We start from the raw sequence: 22,901 nt of genomic DNA, 5'->3' as shown, positions 1-22,901 counted from the left end.
TATTATGCCAACTGATCTCCAGAATGTGCCTGACATTCTGAGTTGTTTTTCTTTGTCGGCCTTGATGTGTAAGAGATGGCGGATGTACGTAATCGTTACATTATTTCAAATAACCAAATAAGTCCTCCATATGTTAATTTGTCCTGTCTCCTGGTTGGAGAACTAATGGCGGATAAAGATTTCGGCTCTTTGCTCTGAATCCTAAGCAGATGCAACGGGATGCTCGGGGCGTACATGTGTGACAGTCAGGCGGGAACCAACCAAACAAACTAACACACACACACACACACACACACACACACACACACACACACACACACACACACACACACACACACACACACACACACACACACACATTCTCTCTCATACACACTCACTCACAACCACAAAACAGGTTGTCTTTTAGTTATTTAGGCTATTGCCAATTTTTCAAAGAATCCCACCACACCTATGTTTAGTTTCTGTTGTTCATGTTTTAGTCTTGTTTTGTTTTCTTGCCTTCTTCTGAACACAGATCTGAGAGTGAATGCATGGATATGTGAAGTTCAATACAATATTGTTCACTTTATTTCTGCAAAATTTTGTGCCATGCGAAATTCATGCAACCTCACAGAGATACATCACATTCAAAGAGCGATTGCCATAGCTTAGTGTAAGACATAAAAAAGTAAGATAACACTTTGATATAAAGGTTTATGTTAGTAGTAAAACAGTATGAAGAGTTATATTTAGATTCATTATTTTTTCTGTGCAACGTTGAGGGATTGAATGTGCACTATCATCAAACTCACTATAACATTTTGTTGTTGCTCTTTGTTGCCATCCTTCCAATTTCTTTCTCTCTGTCTCTCTCTTAATTTCTCTCTCCATCTCTCTCTCCCGCTCAAAGGGGAGAGACCCTTCAAGTGCCCCCACTGCAGCAAGGCCTTCAACCAGAAGGTGGTGCTGCAGACCCACATGGTGAAACACACCGGGGAGAAGCCTCACCTCTGCATGTTCTGCCCTGCATCCTTCTCCCAGAAGGGCAATCTGCACTCCCACGTCCAGAGAGTCCACTCGGAGGTACAGCCAGGGGGGCGTGCGGGTCGGTGGCAGGGTGACGGTGTCTAACTGCTAAATGTTTTCCCTCCGAAGCAGCTGTCGTAAGGTTAGAGTCGGTCTCCAGCTGCCGAAACGCTATTGTAGTCCACTGCAACATGAACGTTTCTATGTGGAAAACCTGCATCCACTTGTCATGACATTGCATGTGCTGCTGCTTATGTTTTATTGGAATTGAACATTTGGGACGGGCATTTCTTTTCTTTTTTTTAAGGAGCACTTGTTTGTAGCCATCCAGTTTTCAGGATTGCATCATTTCCATGTTTGTGTTTCCATTGGGTGTTACACAAAGGTAGACCCTTATTTGGATTAAAACGCATGCTTCAACATATTCATTTAGAGTTATGATTCATAAGACCCATTCTTCTGAATTCCACAAAAATTAAAACATTTTGCAGGTGTCTAAACAAATAAGACACCTGCATAATGTGTTTGTGAATTATGTATATTGTATGCGCTGTATATTATTAACCATATTAAGAAAGAACAACAAACTGCTAAGCAGCTTGATTCGTAAAGAGTAAGATTGAATAGCTATTTGATTGTGATTTGTTAGAAACGGCATAGCCATCCCTCAGCCATTAGTTAGTGAAATGAGCTTTGAGAATATCTATTTCAAGCAGACTGTGCCTCTTGTTGAGCCAATGGGATTTTCATTTTGACCACCCAGAGTATTCCTGACCAATCGGAGTGTCTATTCCGTGATTGTTTTGGACTATCTATCCTTCGTTTCAATCCCAGGTGTGGGAGGGCGACCCTTCTCAATGGAGGAGAACCGTAGGGAGGCCCAGAGCAGATAGTGAGGAGCAATCTCGTCGGTTGATTAGTTTCAAAATCGCCTCTCTCTTTGCTGGTGTCTGCCTTCACAACTCTCAAATTGTACCTACAGCAGCTCGAATGCACTATTCAATGTAGTTTTTGAAAAATGTTCTTCATGTAGAACATGCCTCCCTCATCTCCATTGTCTGACTCAATCTGAGCTAATCAGTCCAAAGAGCCATATTTCCATATTCCATGGTTTTCATTTCTTCTCTTTAGCCTCTTAACGGGCAAAAAAATAAAAAGGTATTCTGTGGCCTATGTCCTTTGTAACGTCCCTCCCAGGAGAAAGAGCCTGGGAGGTGTCTTTGATGGATCTTAGTACCTCCAGCATAAGGACCCTAGGGCTGCTCACAGCACGCCGTCGCTACGCTGAAGACACTTTAGGATAAACGACTTAAACAGCCACACGCATAGTCGCACACCTACGCACGCACACACGCATTAATCCTTTCAGTGTTAAAATGCTTCCCATGTGATCGTCTTTGTTTGAGGAATCCTTAATATAATGTATTATCCCCCCACAGCCTTTTGATTGGTAAATTACAGATGAAAACCTGCAAAGTGCGGTTGTCGAAAAATTAAGCGATTTGCTTCGATTTTTAATGGCTCCCATATTTGAACTTCTACATCTTCTTGTAGCACAGTTAAAGTTAAGCGAAACCCAACGTATGTTACGATCAATCTTTTCTCCCAGAGTGTTGGATACCTGTCATCTCCTAACCACTGTGTCTTCTGCCCTCATAGATGAAGCTGTCAAAAGGTTGGTTTTAGTTCAAAGTCCACAAAAAAAAATCCATCATTGTCTTTGGTCCCACCTGGACCAAATAAGCAAGATGTATGCAAATTAATGGATATCCAATTCAGTTGTCAGTTGTCCTCTGAAAAAATGACAAGCTGTTTACAAACGGCCCCCCTTCACAAGGCACACAAACACACAAAGACCTTCTATTTAACAACATTTATTTGGAAGAGTGAGTCAAGGCATTACTGGGGCTTTTGTCGTACCAAGCAAAGTGCCAATGATGATGGGCGGCCGGTTGATTCAATTAGCAGTGGAAATCCAAACAGCAGGGCCGTTTGAATAATGCATCTTATTTGCACAAGTGTTCGTCAATGGCCTTTTTCCTCAGAGGACACTGGCTTTATGAATAAATTGTGGTCAGACGTTATGCGAAGCGACTCATGACCAAACACACGGCGCAGTGGATGCGAGAGTGGAAAGCCGGCGTTGTTTGTTCCTCGCATGTTGATGCAAAGAAAGGATCAAGCCAAACATGGTGCTCTGGGTTCCTTCCAAATCTCCCTGAGATGGATGGAGCCGCTCTTTGTGAATATGCAGGGGGCCGCTGGGGGTCGGCCTGCAGCTACAGGGCTAACTGAGGATAATAGACGTCCTTCCTGTTTTTTCCTGTGCTCCCTCTCAGACCAAAGGCGTGCCACTGTTCCCTTGTATGGACTGCAGCTGTGTGTTCAAGAAGCTGGGCAGCCTCAACGCCCACATCAGCAAAATGCACATCTCCATGATCGAAGAGCCTTCCAGCACCTCGGTGAGAACACAGTATGAGTACAGAGTATCAAAGCACAGACCATAAACCTAGAGATTTTCGATTATTTATTTTTTATATGGCTCCCACACAAGTAGGATTTATCCTTCCTTGAAGACAGACAGCAAAACCTAACGGGCCTTTTTATATGCCTTCCCCACAACTAAATATTTGCTTGTCTTTCATATTGGGCCGTGATTCTGTGCTGTTTATTTGTATTGTTTGTGACATCAAAAATTGTGACAGTCCATCATCCGCTCCAATTACATGGAATTGCAAACAGACTCTTTCTCTTCTTCTCTCTCTTTCTCTGAAGGAAATGGATGTAAAGACAGTCCCCTCCATACAAAACAATCAGTCAAACCCATGTTTCCATGGGAAACCAATATAATGAATGTTTTTCAGTAGCATGCGTCATTCTTGCCCCAGACCAATTAACCCGGCAGTCTGACTGAAGTCAAGTTTTAAGTTCAGACCCCAATGAACTCGGTGGATTAATTTGAAGTTCAGCCACTCTTGTGAAGCATAAACAACTACAAATAAATAACAAATGCATTGTTTTGAGTAGCTTACGTTATGCCAGTTTGATCACAGGTTTTTCTTCAGTGTCATTTCTGGCAGTATTTGCCTAATAGTAATAAAGAATTATTGTGCCGGTTTAAAACGTTGTGCCAGTGTGGATACAAAAATGGCATGCCTTTCCCGTTCATGAAAATACGAACCATTGGAAACACCAAAAACAAATTCGGCCTGCTGTACCTCAACCCGTGAACATTGGGAAGATTATCTACCAGATGCCTGGGTGAGATGCTTAACACAGATGCCTGTGTTAGGCAATTAAGAGATGGCTTTGTTCAAATTTCTTCCAAATCATGATTCAGCAACTTACGCAACACTTTCTCTTTATCCTCTTGGAATAAACTTTAACAAAAAGTGTGATCATATTTATAATTAATGCCCTTGGAGAAATAACGGCAGAAGTAAAGTATTACCAACGCAGAGGAGGGCATGCGTCATTTCCTACCAACTCCCCCTGTGCCGCTGTGTGGGTGGGGCTCCCCTCTCTGCCCCCTCACCACCCTGCGTCTCCTCCCACAGGAAGCGGAGGCGGCGTGCCAGGCGGCGGCGTCGGGGTCGGAGGTTGGACAGGAGGGCGTGACCGACGTCATCCAGCAACTGTTGGAGCTGTCGGAGCAGGTCACCAACGAGCCGGCCCCGCCCCAGCCGGCCCCGGAGGCCCCCATGGAGACCCTGGAGACCGCCATCAACCAGGACATCTTGCAGGTGACGCGCGCACACACACACACACACACACACACACACACACACACACACACACACACACACACACACACACACACACACACACACACACACACACACACACACACACACACACACACACACACACACACACACGTACACAACCATTCATCCGCACATGCACGAAAACACACACATAATCATATAGGACACACACACAGATACACATATGCAGGAGCGCACGCACACACCCACACATTCGCACACGTATACAGAAAGAAACGCACGCACGCACATACTACGGTAATTCATTCACACATGCATGCACACACAATTACACCTACACATTCACACACACACAGAGACTCTCTCAAACAGACGCTTTCTCACACACACTTTCTTTCTCAAACACGTCGGAAATAGCTCACATAAATTGAGTGGAAGTGTTTGAGCTCAGCAGCGTGAATACATCTTCCAGCGTTCTCATCCACCTCATCAACGTGGTTGGTGGTGGAGTGCTGAAATAGACTGTAGGGAAAAGTGGTATTTTATTTGAGTACATTTTCGCCCTCCCCCTCTCTTTCGGCATCACCGTGGCTCAATCTCACCTCAAAGTGGCAGAGGTGGAATCGGTCGGCCGTATGGTAATGAGAGTTCCCCAGGAAGGTCTCTAGAGGGCTGCTGCAACGGCCGTGAATGGCGCCTCTGCACCTGGGACACAATGGGCAGTAATTCTGAGAGAGGCGTTGGGGTGAATTCACTACTCTGTAATGCATCTAATGCGTCTTTTTAAACACAGCTTTTCAATAACCCCAAAAATAAACCTTGATTTATTTGTCACATTGGGAAATGATATTGCTGGTTTAAGCACCAGGATAACACGGGTACATGCATATTACGGTCAAGAGATCAGGTTTTTTGTCACCTTTCAAACTTTTTCGAAACACTTTTCCTTAATAGCTCTTCAATTGCAGTTGATTATGGCGCTGAAAGCAGATAGAACCGTCCTATCCGAACGATTAACTCACCCATGATGTCACTGTTTTGTCATATTTAAATAAGAATTGCAAATGCATGGCAACACATGCATTGTGCACATGTGAAAGCAACAGTTGAGGAATTTTGTCAAATACTTACTGTGCTATTTGGTCCATATTTTAAATACGAACCATGTGGTCCACAGCAAGCCCTGGAGAACAGCGGCCTCAGCGTGGTCCAGTCCCAGAGCAGTGGAGCCCCCGCGCAGTCCCAAGGCCAGCCAACAGAGGGCGCCACCGCAGATAACAAGAAGACCCTCGGCCAGGAGAGGTCTGCCAAAGAGAGGAAAAGGAGCATATTCAGAAAGCCAATACAGATGCCAGGTAGGATATGGCTCGCCAGTCATTTAGTCTGAGTTGTATTCCCATTCTTTGCACTCAAAGAATGGGAAACCCCATTTTTCAATCTAGACACCGTTTGACTGCACCATGATATGTTTATGGGTATGGCTAAACGCGTCTAATATATCTTCACTTTGTCTTCATTGTATGGATTATTAGTTGATGGATTGATCGTTTGGAAATGTATCTTATCTGATTTGGTTATTGATTCATTGTGTTAGTAATTTATTTAAGTCCATTACAAACATTAAGTACAAACATTTTGGCTCAATGTTGCAGTTTAATTCAAATATTTGGTTCATGGATCATAATAAAAGAAATGGTTTAGTTTTTCGTGGCTGCTTGGGAAAATCAAGCAAGCACAATAAAGACATAATTTTGGACTCTGGTTACTTTTTTCAAGGACATTTGATTTACTCAATTATTAATTGATTGATTCAAGGGGAGGGGAGCAATCATGACATTAATCGGCTACGACGATAATCGTTTAGTTGCTGCTCTTCTTAATGTATATTGTGACTCACTGAATCCATCTTGATTCTTTATGAGACACGGCAGCCACAATTTACAACCCACCTCCTCCTCCTCCTCCTCCTCCCCCCCGCTCCTCCCTCCAGGCTCCATCCGGGAGGAGAACGGCGTGCGCTGGCACGGCTGCCCCTACTGCACCAAGGAGTTCAAGAAGCCCAGCGACCTGGTGCGCCACATCCGCATCCACACCCACGAGAAGCCCTTCAAGTGCAAGCAGTGCTTCCGGGCGTTCGCCGTCAAGAGCACCCTCACGGCACACATGAAGACGCACACGGGCGTCAAGGCCTTTGAGTGCCCGTACTGCCTCAAGTGCTTCTCCACCTCGGGCAGCATGAAGGTGCACATGCGCCTGCACACAGGTGAGCTGTGGCTGGGTGGGGTGGGGAGGCTCGGATAGGCGGCTGACTGGATGGCAGCATGGATGACACGCACTGATGAGTAGGGGAAAAAAAAAGCAAATTCTCTTTTGTTATTTAATTATATATTTGGGGGCCCTCCTATAACCCGACTCGACTCGATCCATAATTTGTGGCATTAACAGCGACTTTATTGCAGAGCAGATTGTGGACGGATCCCTAGTTCTGGCTAAGCATCGTAAAATAAACCTCTGCTCTTTGACTACCAATGAGCAGATGCGCTCGAAAGTGCCATTTCCCGAAACCTTTTGTTGCCAATGGTTATTACACGGCAGCATGAACCACATTGTGTATGGAGACACTAACGGGTAGTGGGTCCGTGTTATTTACAGCCTCATAACGCTGCGGTGAGACTTGTTGCCTTCATACTCAGCGGAGCTGAGTGAATTATTTAGGCAGGAAAACAATGGCCTTCACCGGCACAATGATCATCAACCAGAGCCTCTTATTTGCATCCATATGTTTGATTAACGTTTTTCTTTTCTTGAGGCCGTGGCCCTCAAGAACAACGGCCTCAAGTGTATATATTTGAGCTCTAATTATTTGCCAAATATGCCACGCCTCTGGTTTAAGATAATGGGTCAGGGTAATTTCTATTTGCACGTCGCTTTACATAAGATGACCTTTATTTGTTGTCGTTGGTTTTCTTTGGGTTGGACGCCTCAAACCCCCAGCATAAACGCCTTCAGGGTGGTGTAGGCTACTTGAAGAAACTAAATTAAAAACCCCTTGCCAAGAGTATTGTTTTGTTTTGTTCTTTTCTTTTTCTCGAGGTCGGCAATTTGTTGTGTTCATCATTACCGAGAGCATCATCACCTTATCGCAAAACAAAGAGCACTCCGCATAGCGAAGAACACATCCCATGTTTTGTTTATTTTTAGCTTATCCGTGTTAACCCACAGGCAGTGTTTGTTGCCGCACGCAAGACCTCGGAGATCTAATGATTCCCCCAGTGTTTGAAATGTTTGTCGCCGAGTCTGATTTCCTGTGAAATAATGGAGGAAATTATAGGAAGCAAAGGAGCCATAACACCCCATGACAATTACCGATCCATTACCACCGCCACTATCCATAACCACCGCCACTATCATCTGTCAACATAACTGGTTTCGACAAAAATATGTTGCTCCATATGGTGGCTTTTCCTGGGGGTTTTGCTTAGTGTTTCATACTCAGGCATAGAATGTGTTCTCTAGTTGGCATTGTTCAAATGTTTGCCTTTCATAACTTATTTCCATTGGCTCTTCTGGGACATAATAAACACAACGTACATCATTTAAAGGATCGATGCTGAGGAAATTATCAAAGTGCACCAATGAGGACGTCATTGCAATATGGATTTAACTGAATGTTTGATTAAATCATCCAGACACTTTTTTTTCTTTCCCCACATCTCTCCAATCAACTCAATACCCTAATTGTCCCGTGGGGAAATTAGTGTTGGCTCATGCTGCAATTAAAATACTTCAGGCAGCAACCTATGAACAACCTGACAGAGGGAGCAAATCTATCGCCAAGCAATTTTACTAACACTGCAATTTTTGTCCCTAGACCCAGCTCCCCAGGCACGATATTGCATAGCTTATAATATCGCACATCCCTAATATTATACCTTGAAAAGTTATATTCCATCATGTCGAAATTGCAATTGTCTTGTTCCAAGAAACAAAGCAGCATTTGGTTATAGATCTAATGTCATTGTGTGGTTGTTAGGATGGGTTAGGATTAGTTCCCACGTCCAATTGTCTTGTTCCAAGAAACGAGGCAGCATTTGGTTATTGATATGATGTGCTTATTGTTTTATATTCTTCTCAAGGCGTGCGGCCATTCAAGTGTCCTCACTGCGACAAGTTCTTCCGAACTTCGGGCCACCGGAAAACGCATGTCGCCTCGCACTTCAAGAGCCTGCAGCAGAAGAAACACAAATTCCCCCGCAAAGCCAACAAAGCCAAGGCATCCAAGAACAACCTCCCCCTGTCAGACATCCCCCTGCAGGAACCCATTCTCATCACAGACTTGGGTGAGTCCATTTGGGTACATGTCAAAAACACTTCGGTCCACTTAAGGTCAATTTGGGAACATGTAATGACACTTTTGTCCTCTTACGGTCAATTTGGGAACACGTCATGACACTTCTGTCTATTTAAGGTCAATTTCTGTACTTGTCGAGACATTCCTGTCCACTTTGAGTCAATTTGGGCACATGTCAAGACACTTCTGTCAATTTAAAGGAGATTTCGGTACATGTCATGACTCTTCTATCCACTTTGAGTCAAATTAAGCACATACCATGACTACCATGACTCTTCACTGGAGTAAATTTGGGAAGTAAATGTTGTTAGGAAGCAGTTGGACATTGGGGATCGAACCCAGAACTTATCAGTTGGTAGAGGAACACCCTTGCCAATATACTACCCTACCCCTTCATAGGGAGCAACATAATAAAAACAATAATAATCAGGATTATAAGGATAGTAGCCATATTAAATGCGATAATAGCAATAATGATAGTAAAAATGAAGAAATCAATCATACGTTAAAATGTCCTTATTTTGGGTTTACAAACAATTGGCTTTTTAATTTCCTTTGTCTTTTCTGTCTTGCGTCGTGCAGGACTGGCCACGTCGCAGAGCGCTCGCCTGGGCCTGCAGCAGTACCTGGAGATGGTTGGCATAGACCGGCCGTACAAGTGTCAGTTCTGCAGCAAGGCCTACAAGAAGTCCAGCCACCTCAAACAGCACGTCAGGTGCAGTGTGTTCAAGATCTTTAGCTTTTCGTACCAGCCTTGTGATATAATCCTGATATTTGCCCTTGGTCTTGGCTAGGCAGCAATTGTGTTTTTGAAATACTACCACAGCCTTCCGTTGTTCGCTTCATCCTATCAGAGGGACTCATGTGTTCCCTGCACTCTTGCAAAAGATTTTGGGAAGTAAAGCAAATACCTATTTTCCTCTCTAAATTTCTGTTTATCTTCAGTCTATTTTGGATAAAACACTTTTGGTTGCTAAACTCTCCTCACGCAAATGCTAACTCGTGAGACAGAGATGGTCTCAGCAGGCTACCTCTTCTCTCTCTCTCTCTCTCTCTCTCTCTCTCTCTCTCTCTCTCTCTCTCTCTCTCTCTCTCTCTCTCTCTCTCAAAATCTCCATATTCAACGCTGTCCGTACAGAGAGAGGCGATGAAGGCAACGGGCCAAATGAGGAGATAATGGAATGGTTTTCTGAGGCATGATTTGAAAGAGCTTGGGGTGGGGGTGGGGAGGGTAACACGCTGGAAGACTGGAAGGCTTTTATTTTTAAGTGAAAGATCTCAAAAGTGATGAGAAGAGAGCCATTTGGCTGGAGAGATGTGCCCCCCCTCCGGCGAACACATGATTGTAAACTTATAAAAGCTAGCCAATTATATGTGATGAGAAGGAGGCAGAGACCACATTCAAACTTTGAGTCTAGCTTTACGGAAAGTAATATTCATTCTGTAGTCGGATTCGGATCTCAAATATTAAAATACAGTGATTAAAATGCTTTTTATACTTTTTATGCGTTTTAATAAAATTACTTTTACTATGTTAGTATTCAGTCCGTATAACTCTTGTCTATGAAGCTTGCCTTTCATGGAAATTACATCGCTATCTTACTCACACATTCATGGCTTGACTTCAAGAGACCACACAGAACCGACTTTAATAGTCTTACCATCAGGGCTAAGGTTAAACATTTTCCTTTTTTTCCCTCATTGTGGGTGACCTCATATGGCGACCTTGGCTAGAGCAGAACATTAACCTTAAAAAAGTGAGAAATCGCTAAAGCCTTCGTTTTTCTTTCCTCCCGAAGCCAGTAAGTACCGTGCCCTTTCCATTGTTAGAGAAAAGGGGCCGTTCTGAAATCCTATTTTATTGTAGTTTAGTTTCTCTCGCTCTCTCTCTGCCACAACATTATCTTCAGTTAAACCACGGCAGGGGTAAATTTTCATTGCTACGGACTGATAGGAGCATTTGAAGAAACCCAAATGAAATCACCACAGCAACATACAGAGCTAGTGGGACTACAGATCGACAATATGAACAGCATAAAGCATACATATTGGGTCTCAACCGGGAGGAACACTACACTACTCACCTACCACTCACACTGCCCCATTCATTATTAACGTCCATCACTTTCTTTTGTTGTTAAATGTTCTGAGCGTTCTCATAGGTGCTTGATGTGAGTTGTTACTTGTACAGCAAAGGGTAGTAATGCTGCAGGCCGATCTTGTGACCGAATAAAGATGAATCATCTGTGCAATCTCGATTAGACTGTTTCTTTTTACTGCTTTATCATCATCATGACATTTACAATGTTAACATATTGTCTACATTTTGAGGGATAATTTCCCATTGTTCTGAAACGATATTTCTCTCTCGTTGGGTTGTTGAAATGCTGTGCTTGGTACCCCATACTAATCTGTAATGTGTGTGTGTGTGTGTCTGTGTGTGTGTGTGTGTGTGTGTGTGCGTGCGTGTGCTTGTGTGCCCCCCCCCCAGGTCCCATACAGGGGAACGGCCCTACAAATGCATCCAGTGCAGCCGAGGCTTCGCCTCTTCCGGTGTGCTGAAGGCCCACATCCGCACCCACTCGGGCCTCAAGGCCTACAAGTGTCTGATGTGCGACACCACCTTCACCACCAGCGGCAGCCTGCGGCGTCACATGACCACGCACAGTGACTCGCGGCCCTACATGTGCCCCTACTGCCAGAAGACCTTCAAGTCTTCGCCCAACTGCCGGAAGCACATGAAGACGCACAGGTGTGTGCACACTCGCAAATGGCTTTGGATTGTTAGATCGATTTTTGTAGGTGCCCATGGTTGTCGTAAGAAGGGGATGTTAATGTTGGAGACGTAGCCCTACACACTAAATGCCTAGTGGCAGTGGCCGTCTCCTGGATAATGATAATGTTGATGAGGTTAATCGCTCGCCATCCCGTATCATCGGGAAATAAACACTGTAGTCAACAACAAATGTTGTCACCTAAGTGATGCCCATACTTCGAAGAAGAGCCGGAGGGAGATGAATCATGAGCAATTATCTCTATGAGAGAATAGAACAATCTATATAAGATAAGTGGCCATAAGATAAGCACGGATTGATTTGCGTAAACTGTAAACAATGCGTTTAAAGCACACCGACTTGAGTCGATTTGATTGCTTCTCTGTGGAAAGATAATGATGGTATGATTACTCCCTTGCACTGAAGTCAATTCCTATTGACGACACCATAGCGCCCAAGTTTCAACTGAGGGCCAAATTACACTTCTTCTTCCTGACGCTTCTCGGAGACCTGTTCACAGCCTTTTGGAGACTTGAAGTCCTCCCAGGGGTTAGGGGTTAGCTATGTGTTTCTATGAGGAGGTTTGTGCCGACTTAGCGCTGATTGGTCGAGCAGGGAACAGGCAAAGAGGGCAACCAGATACGAAAGTAAAACTTAAGCAATATTTCAGCTGGTTGCGATACACCAACCGCTTTTAAGCATAATGATCTATAACATTTTGGACATCGTTCCACTGGCGCCGGCTCAGTCTCGCCATTCGCTCTCCAGGTTTACTCGTCGCTTCGTGTACATTTTGGGTCGGAATTGCTTTACGTGTTCGTGGTGACGGGATGGGTGGACAAATTGCAGAGAGTCACCCTACGCCCATCACAACACAATGATCTATCACAAACGCACTTTACGTATGAATCGTGAAAATATCAACAAATCGCCTTTCTGACACCCAGGTACGAGCTGGCCCAGCAGCTGCAGCCCCAGCCCCCTGAAGACTCCCTGGGGGGGACCACCGTGTCCCACGAGATCCAGGTGGAGATCGAAGATGAGGACCTGGAAGGCCAGGCGGCCTCCGGGGGCGGGGAGCAGCAAGGCATGCTGGAACTAGGCCAGGCACAGGTGGTGGGCAGCGGTCAGCAGGTGACTCTGGAGGCGGAGCTTAGCGAGCAGCCGCTGATACAGACAGAGGGTAAGGCCGTCAACCCGACCCTTTTCACCTGGCTGTGACTCCATTTCTCTTCTGGGAAACACTTCTCTTCTCACAATCTTCGTGGTCATGACCCCGATGAATCAGAGAGTCTGATTATCACCACAGGATAAACCCATCCAAATCCTTCTCTCTAGACGTTCTCGTATTCGCGATTCACCTTTCCTTCAGTCAATCTGTGAATGTGTGTTTATGCATGTTTGTGTGTGTGTGTGTGTTTGTGTGCGCTCGCTAGTAAGCTTAGGTTTATCCCGAGCAACATTATTCTTCCTCATTAATCAAAAGCTTGTGGGGAAGGCTTATATAGTTACGGCATATGGAGTTTTGAATGTTGAAGGTTAATTGCATCAACTGGATTTGCATGAAAAGTATGCAGTCCGGGGTCCCCGATGGCTCACTTAGCTCGCGTGGATTGATTCTACTCCTCCTAGCGCAAATGTCAAGGGCTGTGTTAAAGCATTGCTGCTCTTTGTCCCTTCGAGCGCCTCAAAGGAGTGGCTGGTGGACAACTGCATTCTCAGCATCTGCTTTTTGTCAGCTTTTTTCTTTATTCTACGATCCAAATCTTACTTTCCCTCCCTAAACACCCCAGACCCTCTCCAGTACCATCAGTGTGCATCCATTCAGAGGCAGTTCAGGATTTGTGACCCTCTGAATATTTTAGCTGGGGTCGAAGGCATACACAATGGATTTTAAACAACAGAAACATAAATAATTAGACTGTAATGATTTATTGTTTCGTAGACAGTGTGACCAGTGTGACATTGGCAGGTGTTTGGGACTCTTTCAATTGGCAGTTGCGTCAGCTTTTATTATATTTCATTGATTATAGGAAACTTTCTCTCCAAATCTCTCATTTGTATTGTGTTTAATGGCTATACTTAATGCAAAGTCGGCCAGTCCTGACTCCTTGCACCAGGGGGAGCATCCCTGAGGAGAAAGACTTTCTATTAAATCTTTAGTAGGAAAGTTGGCTTTTAGAAAGTATTCAACCAAAGTTTTGTTGGCCTTTATGAGCAGCTTGTAAAATTAATTTATACAGCAGCTTGCAGCATGAATACCTGATCATTTGTATTGAAATTTCACCTGCTAAAATAATGTCATTTTTATATGAGAATCAAAACTCTCCCTCTCCTCTCCTCTCACTCTACTCTACTCTACCTCTCCTTCCTCTTCCTCTTTCCTCTACTTTATCTCCTCTATCCTCTTCTCTCTTCTGCTTGAATATGTCGTAGAAAGTGTAAGGTCCCAGAGCCTATATACCGCTTTATATATACTCTGTATCGATCCCAATGTGGGTCTGTACTAGTCTAACCTGCTGCGTCATCTTCCCCCTTTCTGTGTCCCTTTACTAGATTCTTATGTGACCAATCAACATGCTCTGCCCCAAAACATCAGCCAGTTTGAGACTCAAACGCTTCCTCAGCCAACCTATGACCAACAAGCTCTCACGCAAGGTACACACACACACACACACACACACACACACACACACACACACACACACACACACACACACACACACACACACACACACTCTCTGACTCACACACAGACACACACTGACTCACTCACTCACTCACTCACTCACACACAGACACACACTCACACACAGACACACACTGACTCACTCACTCACTCTCTCATGTTGTGTTGTACGTTCCAAAACATAATGTTAAGCCTCAATCACAACGTATTATTCAGCAAGAACAAACACAGCCAGAGCTATGACCGATACTTTGATTCAGCTCCGGTCAGTTGGTTTGTCTGAGGTTCTGCGTTTCCTCCTCCTTCCAGGCTTCACCATCACCGAGGGCTACACTCAGCAGCCCCACTTCTCCAACGTCCAGCAGCTCCAGGACTCCAGCACGCTGGAGTCCCAGGCCCTGTCATCAAGCTACCATCCCCAGAACCTGCTCCATGTGACCAGCTCAGAGGTGGTGAGTCCCCCCGTCCCTGTCCCCACTTCCCCTTGGCGAGGGCCCTACCTTCATGCGTTATGCCTGAGTCGCCTGGTGCTCCCGTTTGCTGTATTCCTCCATCCATGAAAGTGTCTGTGATGGCAGGTTTGTAGGGTGAGAGCACATGTTGACGGGACGACCAGGACAATATGAGAAAACACAATGACAGGCAGATGGCTGTGGATACACACAGGCAGAATTACACACACATGCACTCACATACACACACGCATACCAAGAAACAAATGGCTGTTATTTGTGAAGTCTGTTATTTGTCTTGTCATGTCTCGTTTGGTCTGAAAGTCTTTCCCGGTGTGTCGTTTTTGTTGTTGATGTTGCAGACAGCTGAGCTGCTCCAGCAGAGCGACCAAACGGAGCTGCAGCTGACATCCGAGTCGCAGGACTACCAGGAGGAAGAGGACAACAGCAAGAGAGCCTACAGGTGAGTGTGTGCGTGGTTGTGCATGCGTGTTTGTGTGTGTGTGTGTGTGCGGGCGTGACAGCATGTGTGTGCTTGTGGGTGGTGGTGTGCATGCATGTGTGCGTTTCTATGAGAACACACCTTTTGGTGCCGTAGCTTGTTATTTTACGAGTGCTTTACTCCAAACCCTTTCCTTAGGGTACAGATATCCACTGTTCCTCTCGCTCTGGGATAGAGCATCATCTAATATCTGTGGGGGAACATATTTCAGAATTTCCGTTGTTGCATTCGTTCTTCTGAGGGGTCGATGACAGACCCTTTGAGGTCCCACAGGGAAAACAAACAAAGATTGTTTGATGTGATTTGATCTGCTACCGTCTTACCTGGGGGAGAAATATAACAACTACTACAAACCTAAAATACACCACCAAATAGTCTTGGTCTCCCTCGGTTACCGTTTAGAGCAGTCCTCCGGAGCGGGCGGGGTCAGCCCTCATACATTATGCCGTTTTCCACCATCTCTCGGTCTGTTTTCTTGTTGTTCCTTCCCTATCTTAAGAAGGGAATGATACCGAGTCTTAAAAGGAACCATTACTCAGTTCATTTGCGCGGCTTGTGATCATGTGTTTGATGATAGTGGCAGTACGGTGCCTGGGTTCGGTAGGTCACGAGGCAGTCAGCCCGCTGAGAGAGGACAATAGGAGGGCCCGAGGAGAAACCCCCCCCCCCCTGCGCCTCTTTCTCTCTGGATTGTTTGCGCTCTTCCCGCCAGGATGAAACCCTCTTTACATATGAAAGACTGAAGGAGAATGGAAAGAGGAGGTCAGGGACGTGACACACGGAGGACTTTAGCAAAGAACAACGACCCCTTTGATGTCATCCACAAACACCGGCCTCCTGCCCCTTAACGTTGCATTGTTACGTCAAACTTAATTAATTAGGACCCACCTATCTTCACAATTCCCTGTTGCAGTTAAAAGCAGCTGCATTTTTTGGTACGTTTTGGGTCAGGGTTTGGTACATTCACAGCCTCCATGGTGTCCTTCAGAGGATAGTTCTGCCCTTTGATTGGCCCATCTCACCAAACTGTAAATACACAGACTTTGAGAGCAGCGCTTGAGTTCTGCCGGCTCGGATGCTAGTGGGAGACAAGCCTCCCTCAACCGTGGTCCTTTAGAGCCAACCCGGCCTACAAAGCAGCGTTTCAATATTAGAGGAGCTGCTAAATAACCACTCGCCTGTGTGTGTGTGTGTGTGTGTGTGTGTGTGTGTGTGTGTGTGTGTGTGTGTGTGTGTGTGTGTGTGTGTGTGTGTGTGTGTGTGTGTGTGTGTGCGTGCAGTACTTTTGTTTGGTGACTCGTGAAAATAAATTCTTTTTTCTTCATCCCCTGAGCTGAGAAGGGGTGCATATATGGGGGTTTGATTCATGTATTGAGTGTTATTCTAAACTACCATGAATAACCATGATTGGTCCACCAAATTGGTCAATGCGGACCGGGAAGGACAACAACTCATTTGCTGTTTATTATTCAATCACGTTTAGCAGGCACTTCCAGCCAAGAAGAGACTTTCATTACAGTACAGGGCATTGATTTTGGAAGCAGGTAGGGGTCAGGGGGCGTCTTGCTCATGGATGCCCACTGGTCCAACAGGGACATCTGCCACCAGGCACCGGCGGACAGATTAGACCATCTGCAAGCTTGAATAATTCAACATATTCAAACAGTTTATCTTGGCCAGTCAATTCCACTAAATTGCAGGTTGGTAGCAAGTAGACTGCAGACAGTGTGGTTCAAACCCTGAACTTTTCGTCCGGGAACTCATCCCTTTCCACCCCCCCCCCCCTTAACAACAACAACTGCAGCAAGCTAACCCTCTCCCCCCCACCCACTCCTCAGATGCAGTTGGTGTAACAAGGGCTTCAAGAAGTCCAGCCACCTGAAGCAGCATGTCCGCTCCCACACCGGGGAGAAACCCTACAAGTGCCAGATCTGTCAGCGCGCCTTCGTGTCTGCCGGAGTGCTCAAGTCCCACCTGAACACACACACGGGTAAGACATACAAACACATGCACACACACGCTCTCACACAGACACGCACACACACACACTCACACAGGCACGCACGCACACACACACACACTCACACAGGCACGGACACACACGTAAAGCATGAACACACGGTTAAAACCACAAATACATGTACATGCAAACAAACGCACTCACCAACACACGTAAGACACACAAACACATGCAGAAGCGCACGCACGCACACACAAAGAAAAGATCGCACATACAATAGAACATGCACACACAGGTAAGACACACCATCACATGCACATGCTTGAACGCACACACACACACACACACACACACACACACACACACACACACACACACACACACACACACACACACACACACACAGTTAAAATATGCACACACACAGGTAAGACACAGAAACACACACACACACAGGTAAATCACACACGCACACGGGTAAAACACAGACACACACACCTTCCTTAATCCCCTAATCAGCCTCATCTCTTCTGCTCTTCTCGTGTGCAGGGGTGAAGCCGTTCAAATGCAACGCGTGTAGCGCCCTGTTCACCACCAACGGCAGCCTGAACCGTCACATGGTCATCCACGTCAAGTCGTTCAAGTGTGCGTTGTGCGGCGAAGGTTTCCGCACCAACCTGCTGTGCAGGAAGCACATGCGCAAGATCCACCACGTGGAGGAGAGAGGTGAGCTGGCGACTCTGATGTTTTTGTTAAATCACCGCCTCAGACCCTCATTCTACTAGGCTACGTGTATTTCCTGCCACGTTTTTTTCAGTCTCTCTCTGGCCAGACAACGCAGACCAATTTTCAAATTAGCATTAGTTTCACATCTCAGTTCATTTTTTGAGCTTCCAAAATGCCTCTGGATGCGATCGCATAGACCTGGTTCCAATCACTGCAACACAACGGTTGACATATCAATGGCAGCGTTTTGTTGTTTTCCAAAAATGCCTGAGTGACGCTCCCTTAGGGCGCCCTCGGGGCGTTTGTGATCCCGACAAACGGTTATGCTCGGCCAGAAACCTGTCCAAACGGCCAGACGCATATGCCAAGCAAATGGAATACGAGCTGGCAGATTCATCTGCTTCCTCGGCTAATTTGCGCATTCATGTGAATGCCATTTTCACATTTCTAGTTGTAGAATAACCAATAAAACCGAAGCAGTTTCAGACCCTCTTGCTAACTTGTATGCGCCAATGCTATCAAACACCCCCAGTCGTGGATCTGGACGGCGCCAACGTGGCGGTGGAGGAAGAGGAAGAGGAGGAGGACGACGATGACGACGACGACGAGGATGACGACGAAGACGAAGAGAGTCGAGGGACCCTAGGCAAGCGGCGGGGCGCCAACATCATCACCTTCACGGAGGAGCAGGCGGCGGCGCTGGCCAACGACCCCGGCGACACGGCCACCGTGTCGGAGCGCGTGCTGTCGCAGTCGGCGGCGGAGCGCGACCGCATCAGCGAGATCAAGGACAAGGATGTGGAGCTGGAGGCGGAGCCTAAGTTTGCCAACTGCTGCAACTTCTGCCCCAAGAGCTTCAAGAAGCCCAGCGACCTCGTCAGGTAAAGTTCACGTTTAGAATTATTATTTTTCTTTGTATTTGAATTATGTTCACACAATTGTTAGTCTTCATTCGAACATTGAAGTTTTCCACCTGGTTAGTATTTTTTATCATTTAGTTAAACTGTGTTTGTCACTTTTAACATGACTAGGTGATCGAACCATCTTAGCAGCCTCTCCTGGCCTTACCAAAACATATGTCGCAAATCATTTTATATATAAAATAAGATAATCTTACTACTATATCAGCAGGCCTGTCGCACCAGTCACTCAAAGTTACTCAAGTGCGCATGTGCCAAGCGCGAATGCATATTATACATACACCGCAAGCAAGCACATCCGCTCGAACATACATGGAAACGCACACACCACACACACACACGCACACGCGCACGCACGTCAACACAAAGGCAGCGACGCATACACGCGAGCGCACACGCACGCACACATGCACAGGTAAAGACGTTTAACGGCTCCGCCATCGGCGCAGGTAAGAACTCACACACCGAAGCGACACTTGCCCAGGTAAGACGTTGTTTTTAAACACGTCAACAGAACGTGTTACCTGCCAGGTAACACGTACTGTTACCTGGCAGAGTTTGACGTTTTTTATATGTCCAAATGAACGCCGTTGCTTGTCGAGGTGAGAAATTGTCTCTTCCCTTATTTTATTGCAATTTCTACAGTCTATAGACTCTATAGACTGTAAAAATTGCAATAAAATAAGGGAATTTCTACAGTCTATACACTCTATAGACTGTAAAAATTGCAATAAAATAAGGGAAGAGACAATTTCTTACCTCGACAAGCAACGGCGTTCATTTGGACATGTAAAAAACGTGAAATTTAAACATCGCACCGACTGGCATATCAACACAGAAGTCACGTGATTCATAAAGTGACTGTGTGCCTATAACACAGAACGAAACATGTCAATAACACAGTATGGTGAAGTATGTCTATAGAGTCCACCACAAGACTACACTTTGTTGCCCAAATGTAATATTACTCTCCTCCTTGAACCTCCCGAAATGTCTTTACACTTTGTTGCTCAAACTTAACATTACTCCCCTCCTTGATTCTCTCCAAATGTCTTGCGATATTGATTTCCCCCCCTCCCCCCTGTGGACTGTTTTAGTTGTTTTATATTTTGTGTGTACTGCTGCCTGTCTTGGCCAGGACACTGGAAGAGATGTTTAATCACAATGATGATTATTATTTTTCAATTAACCAATAGTAGTTGCCTTGCATTTTAAAATGTCAATGCACTTTTCAGCCCTGAATAACAGTAAAAGCTATTTAATAATTGATTTGCATGAATAGTATACTACACTTTCTATTGACCATTTACCCCTATTACCATAAATTGACAAATTTTATAATGTAATCAAATGCTTACACACTAGCTGCTTTCAGACGCACGTGTAGGTCCTGATATTCTCCTGATAGGACGTATGTGTGAGCAACATATCCTGACATTTGTTCCCTGAAAATCTCCTGAATATTACTACCCCTGAGGTAGTTTTTTCTCTGTAGGAAATGTTAATTACCTTATATGTGAATGAGGAGTAGAAAGTCGGTATTTCTCACAACACTTCAGTGGGGGTGTTGATGACGGTTCTGCATGTCATTGAGTGGCCCCCTAAATGATAATCAGCCTGTTGCCCTTTGTTCGCTGTATGGTTAAAAAATATAAAATTGTTGGCACTGCTCTTAAGAGTCATTTGTGGCGAACAAATGTTATACGTTGTCAAATTATAGCCAAAATGTTATTATATTATGCGCTCAGAAATTTGGTACATTATCGACTGGGGTTTCCACATTATTGCTATAGGGTTAATTACAACTAGAGTTGCACGCAGGAAAACTCTTGTAGTAATAATAATGCAAGGTCTAGGATTCATAAGGAATCCAGGCACAGAACTAAAATGGTTCACACTCCATTGGAGCTACGCACTGCACTTGAGACACCATGACTTCAGTTTAGATGGCATTGAATAAAGTGTACACCACCTCCGGTAGAAGCTACATTCTACACTCCTCCAGCCTCCCCTCTGGCTCTCATCCTCTCTCGTGTCTCTTGCTCCCTCTCCCTCTCACCCTCTCATATTAGATCTGTTTCTCAACCTCTTCACATCCCCTCTAGCTGCCGACTGATTTAATGAAATATAAATTAAATGACTAACAACAACAAATGCTAATGGTCGGTCCTCAAGCACCAGCTCAGCGGAGACTCGGAGAGCTGGGGATGTGTTCTGCACACCAACAGGAAGTGAGCCATTTATGGGCCGCTGGGATGAAGCACACACACTTTCTTTCACAAAAGTGATCGGTAGTTCATTTATTTTTGTGCTGGACATTTTTTATTTACTCTCTGTGATATGTTAGGATTATTTTAAAATGTTCAATCCTGTTGTCCGTCACTTTAATAATCAATGGTTTATCTGCTGTAATTAATCGTTGTTTTCAAAATTCTCCATCTAGCCTTTTCTTTCTTTGTTCCTCAAGCTCATGAATTAGCGAACAGCAGTTTAAAATTTTCACTGAGTTCTCTCAGCCCACGTCTTTCCATTTCCAGAGACAAATGTGTTAATATGGCCGGTGCTTTGCCACTTTTAATTTCCCAACTGCCCGAATTTGTCAAGCATACGGAAGACTAACTGCAGTGGGGCGGTAATGGCAAGAGACGTCCCACTGTGTGTGTGTGTGTTGGTGTGTATGTGTGTATGAGGCTTACTCCGCCTGAATTATATTCAGTTTTCAAATTATATTTTGTCTCCCAGTGAGCAAATATGACGAGGCACTTTTTCTTGTATTTAATGGCCTCCCGCCCTCCCGTCTCTCACTTGCTCTCTCTCTCTCTCTGTCTCTTGTCTTTCAGGCACATTCGCATCCACACGGGGGAAAGGCCGTACAAATGTGACGAGTGCGGAAAGAATTTCACCGTCAAGTCCACTCTGGACTGCCACGTGAAGACACACACAGGTCAGCCGCTGAGCTCTCCAACCACTCCGTGCAACTCAACATCCAATCAACGTCCCTGACCCTCTCTCTGGTCAGGGTCAGGGACAAAATCTGAATTCCTCTCTGTCTCTCCTTTATCTGTTTCTCCTCTCTCTGTCTCTCCTCTTTCTGTTCCTCCTCTCTCTGTCTCTCCTCTCTCTGTCTCTCCTCTCTCTGTCTCTCCTCTCTCTCTCTTGCTGGGATGAAGCACACACACTTTCTTTCACAAAAGTGATCGGTAGTTCATTTATTTTTGTGCTGGACATTTTTTATTTACTCTCTGTGATATGTTATGATTATTTTAAAATGTTCAATCCTGTTGTCCGTCACTTTAATAATCAATGGTTTATCTGCTGTAATTAATCGTTGTTTTCAAAATTCTCCATCTAGCCTTTTCTTTCTTAGTTCCTCAAGCTCATGAATTAGCGAACAGCAGTTTTTTTTTTAGCAGTTTCTCTTTGTCTCTCCTATTTCTGTTCCTCCTCTCTCTGTCTCTCCTCTCTCTCTCTTGCTGGGATGAAGCACACACACTTTCTTTCACAAAAGTGATGTTCATTTATTTTTGTGCTGGACATTTTTTATTTACTCTCTGTGATATGTTATGATTATTTTAAAATGTTCAATCCTGTTGTCCGTCACTTTAATAATCAATGGTTTATCTGCTGTAATTAATCGTTTTCAAAATTCGCCATCTAGCCTTTTCTTTCTTTGTTCCTCAAGCTCATGAATTAGCGAACAGCAGTTTAAAATTTTCACTGAGTTCTCTCAGCCCACGTCTTTCCATTTCCAGAGACAAATGTGTTAACATGGCCGGTGTGTTGCCACTTTT

General features: G+C 45.0%; 1 protein-coding gene across 3 annotated transcripts in view; it reads left to right on the top strand.

Annotated features, from left to right (window-relative positions):
- The window catches only part of LOC132467666 (zinc finger protein 236-like), a 49,137-nt gene that overhangs the window by 5,401 nt on the left and 20,835 nt on the right, over positions 1 to 22,901 (top strand). For all 3 annotated transcript variants that reach the window (XM_060065132.1, XM_060065133.1, XM_060065131.1), the window contains exons 6-21: positions 893 to 1,065; positions 3,348 to 3,470; positions 4,566 to 4,751; positions 5,914 to 6,091; positions 6,727 to 6,999; positions 8,873 to 9,076; positions 9,670 to 9,802; positions 11,579 to 11,839; positions 12,809 to 13,044; positions 14,418 to 14,519; positions 14,860 to 15,002; positions 15,365 to 15,465; positions 17,343 to 17,494; positions 18,014 to 18,190; positions 18,723 to 19,071; positions 21,951 to 22,054. In XM_060065132.1, the coding sequence (XP_059921115.1) occupies positions 893 to 1,065; positions 3,348 to 3,470; positions 4,566 to 4,751; positions 5,914 to 6,091; positions 6,727 to 6,999; positions 8,873 to 9,076; positions 9,670 to 9,802; positions 11,579 to 11,839; positions 12,809 to 13,044; positions 14,418 to 14,519; positions 14,860 to 15,002; positions 15,365 to 15,465; positions 17,343 to 17,494; positions 18,014 to 18,190; positions 18,723 to 19,071; positions 21,951 to 22,054 (2,895 nt within the window). The remainder of the gene's footprint in view (positions 1 to 892; positions 1,066 to 3,347; positions 3,471 to 4,565; positions 4,752 to 5,913; positions 6,092 to 6,726; positions 7,000 to 8,872; positions 9,077 to 9,669; positions 9,803 to 11,578; positions 11,840 to 12,808; positions 13,045 to 14,417; positions 14,520 to 14,859; positions 15,003 to 15,364; positions 15,466 to 17,342; positions 17,495 to 18,013; positions 18,191 to 18,722; positions 19,072 to 21,950; positions 22,055 to 22,901) is intronic.

Source organism: Gadus macrocephalus, chromosome 11 (genome assembly GCF_031168955.1).
Source record: "Gadus macrocephalus chromosome 11, ASM3116895v1".
Classification (NCBI taxonomy): Eukaryota; Metazoa; Chordata; class Actinopteri; order Gadiformes; family Gadidae; genus Gadus; species Gadus macrocephalus.
This window is presented reverse-complemented; position numbering and strand designations above follow the sequence as displayed.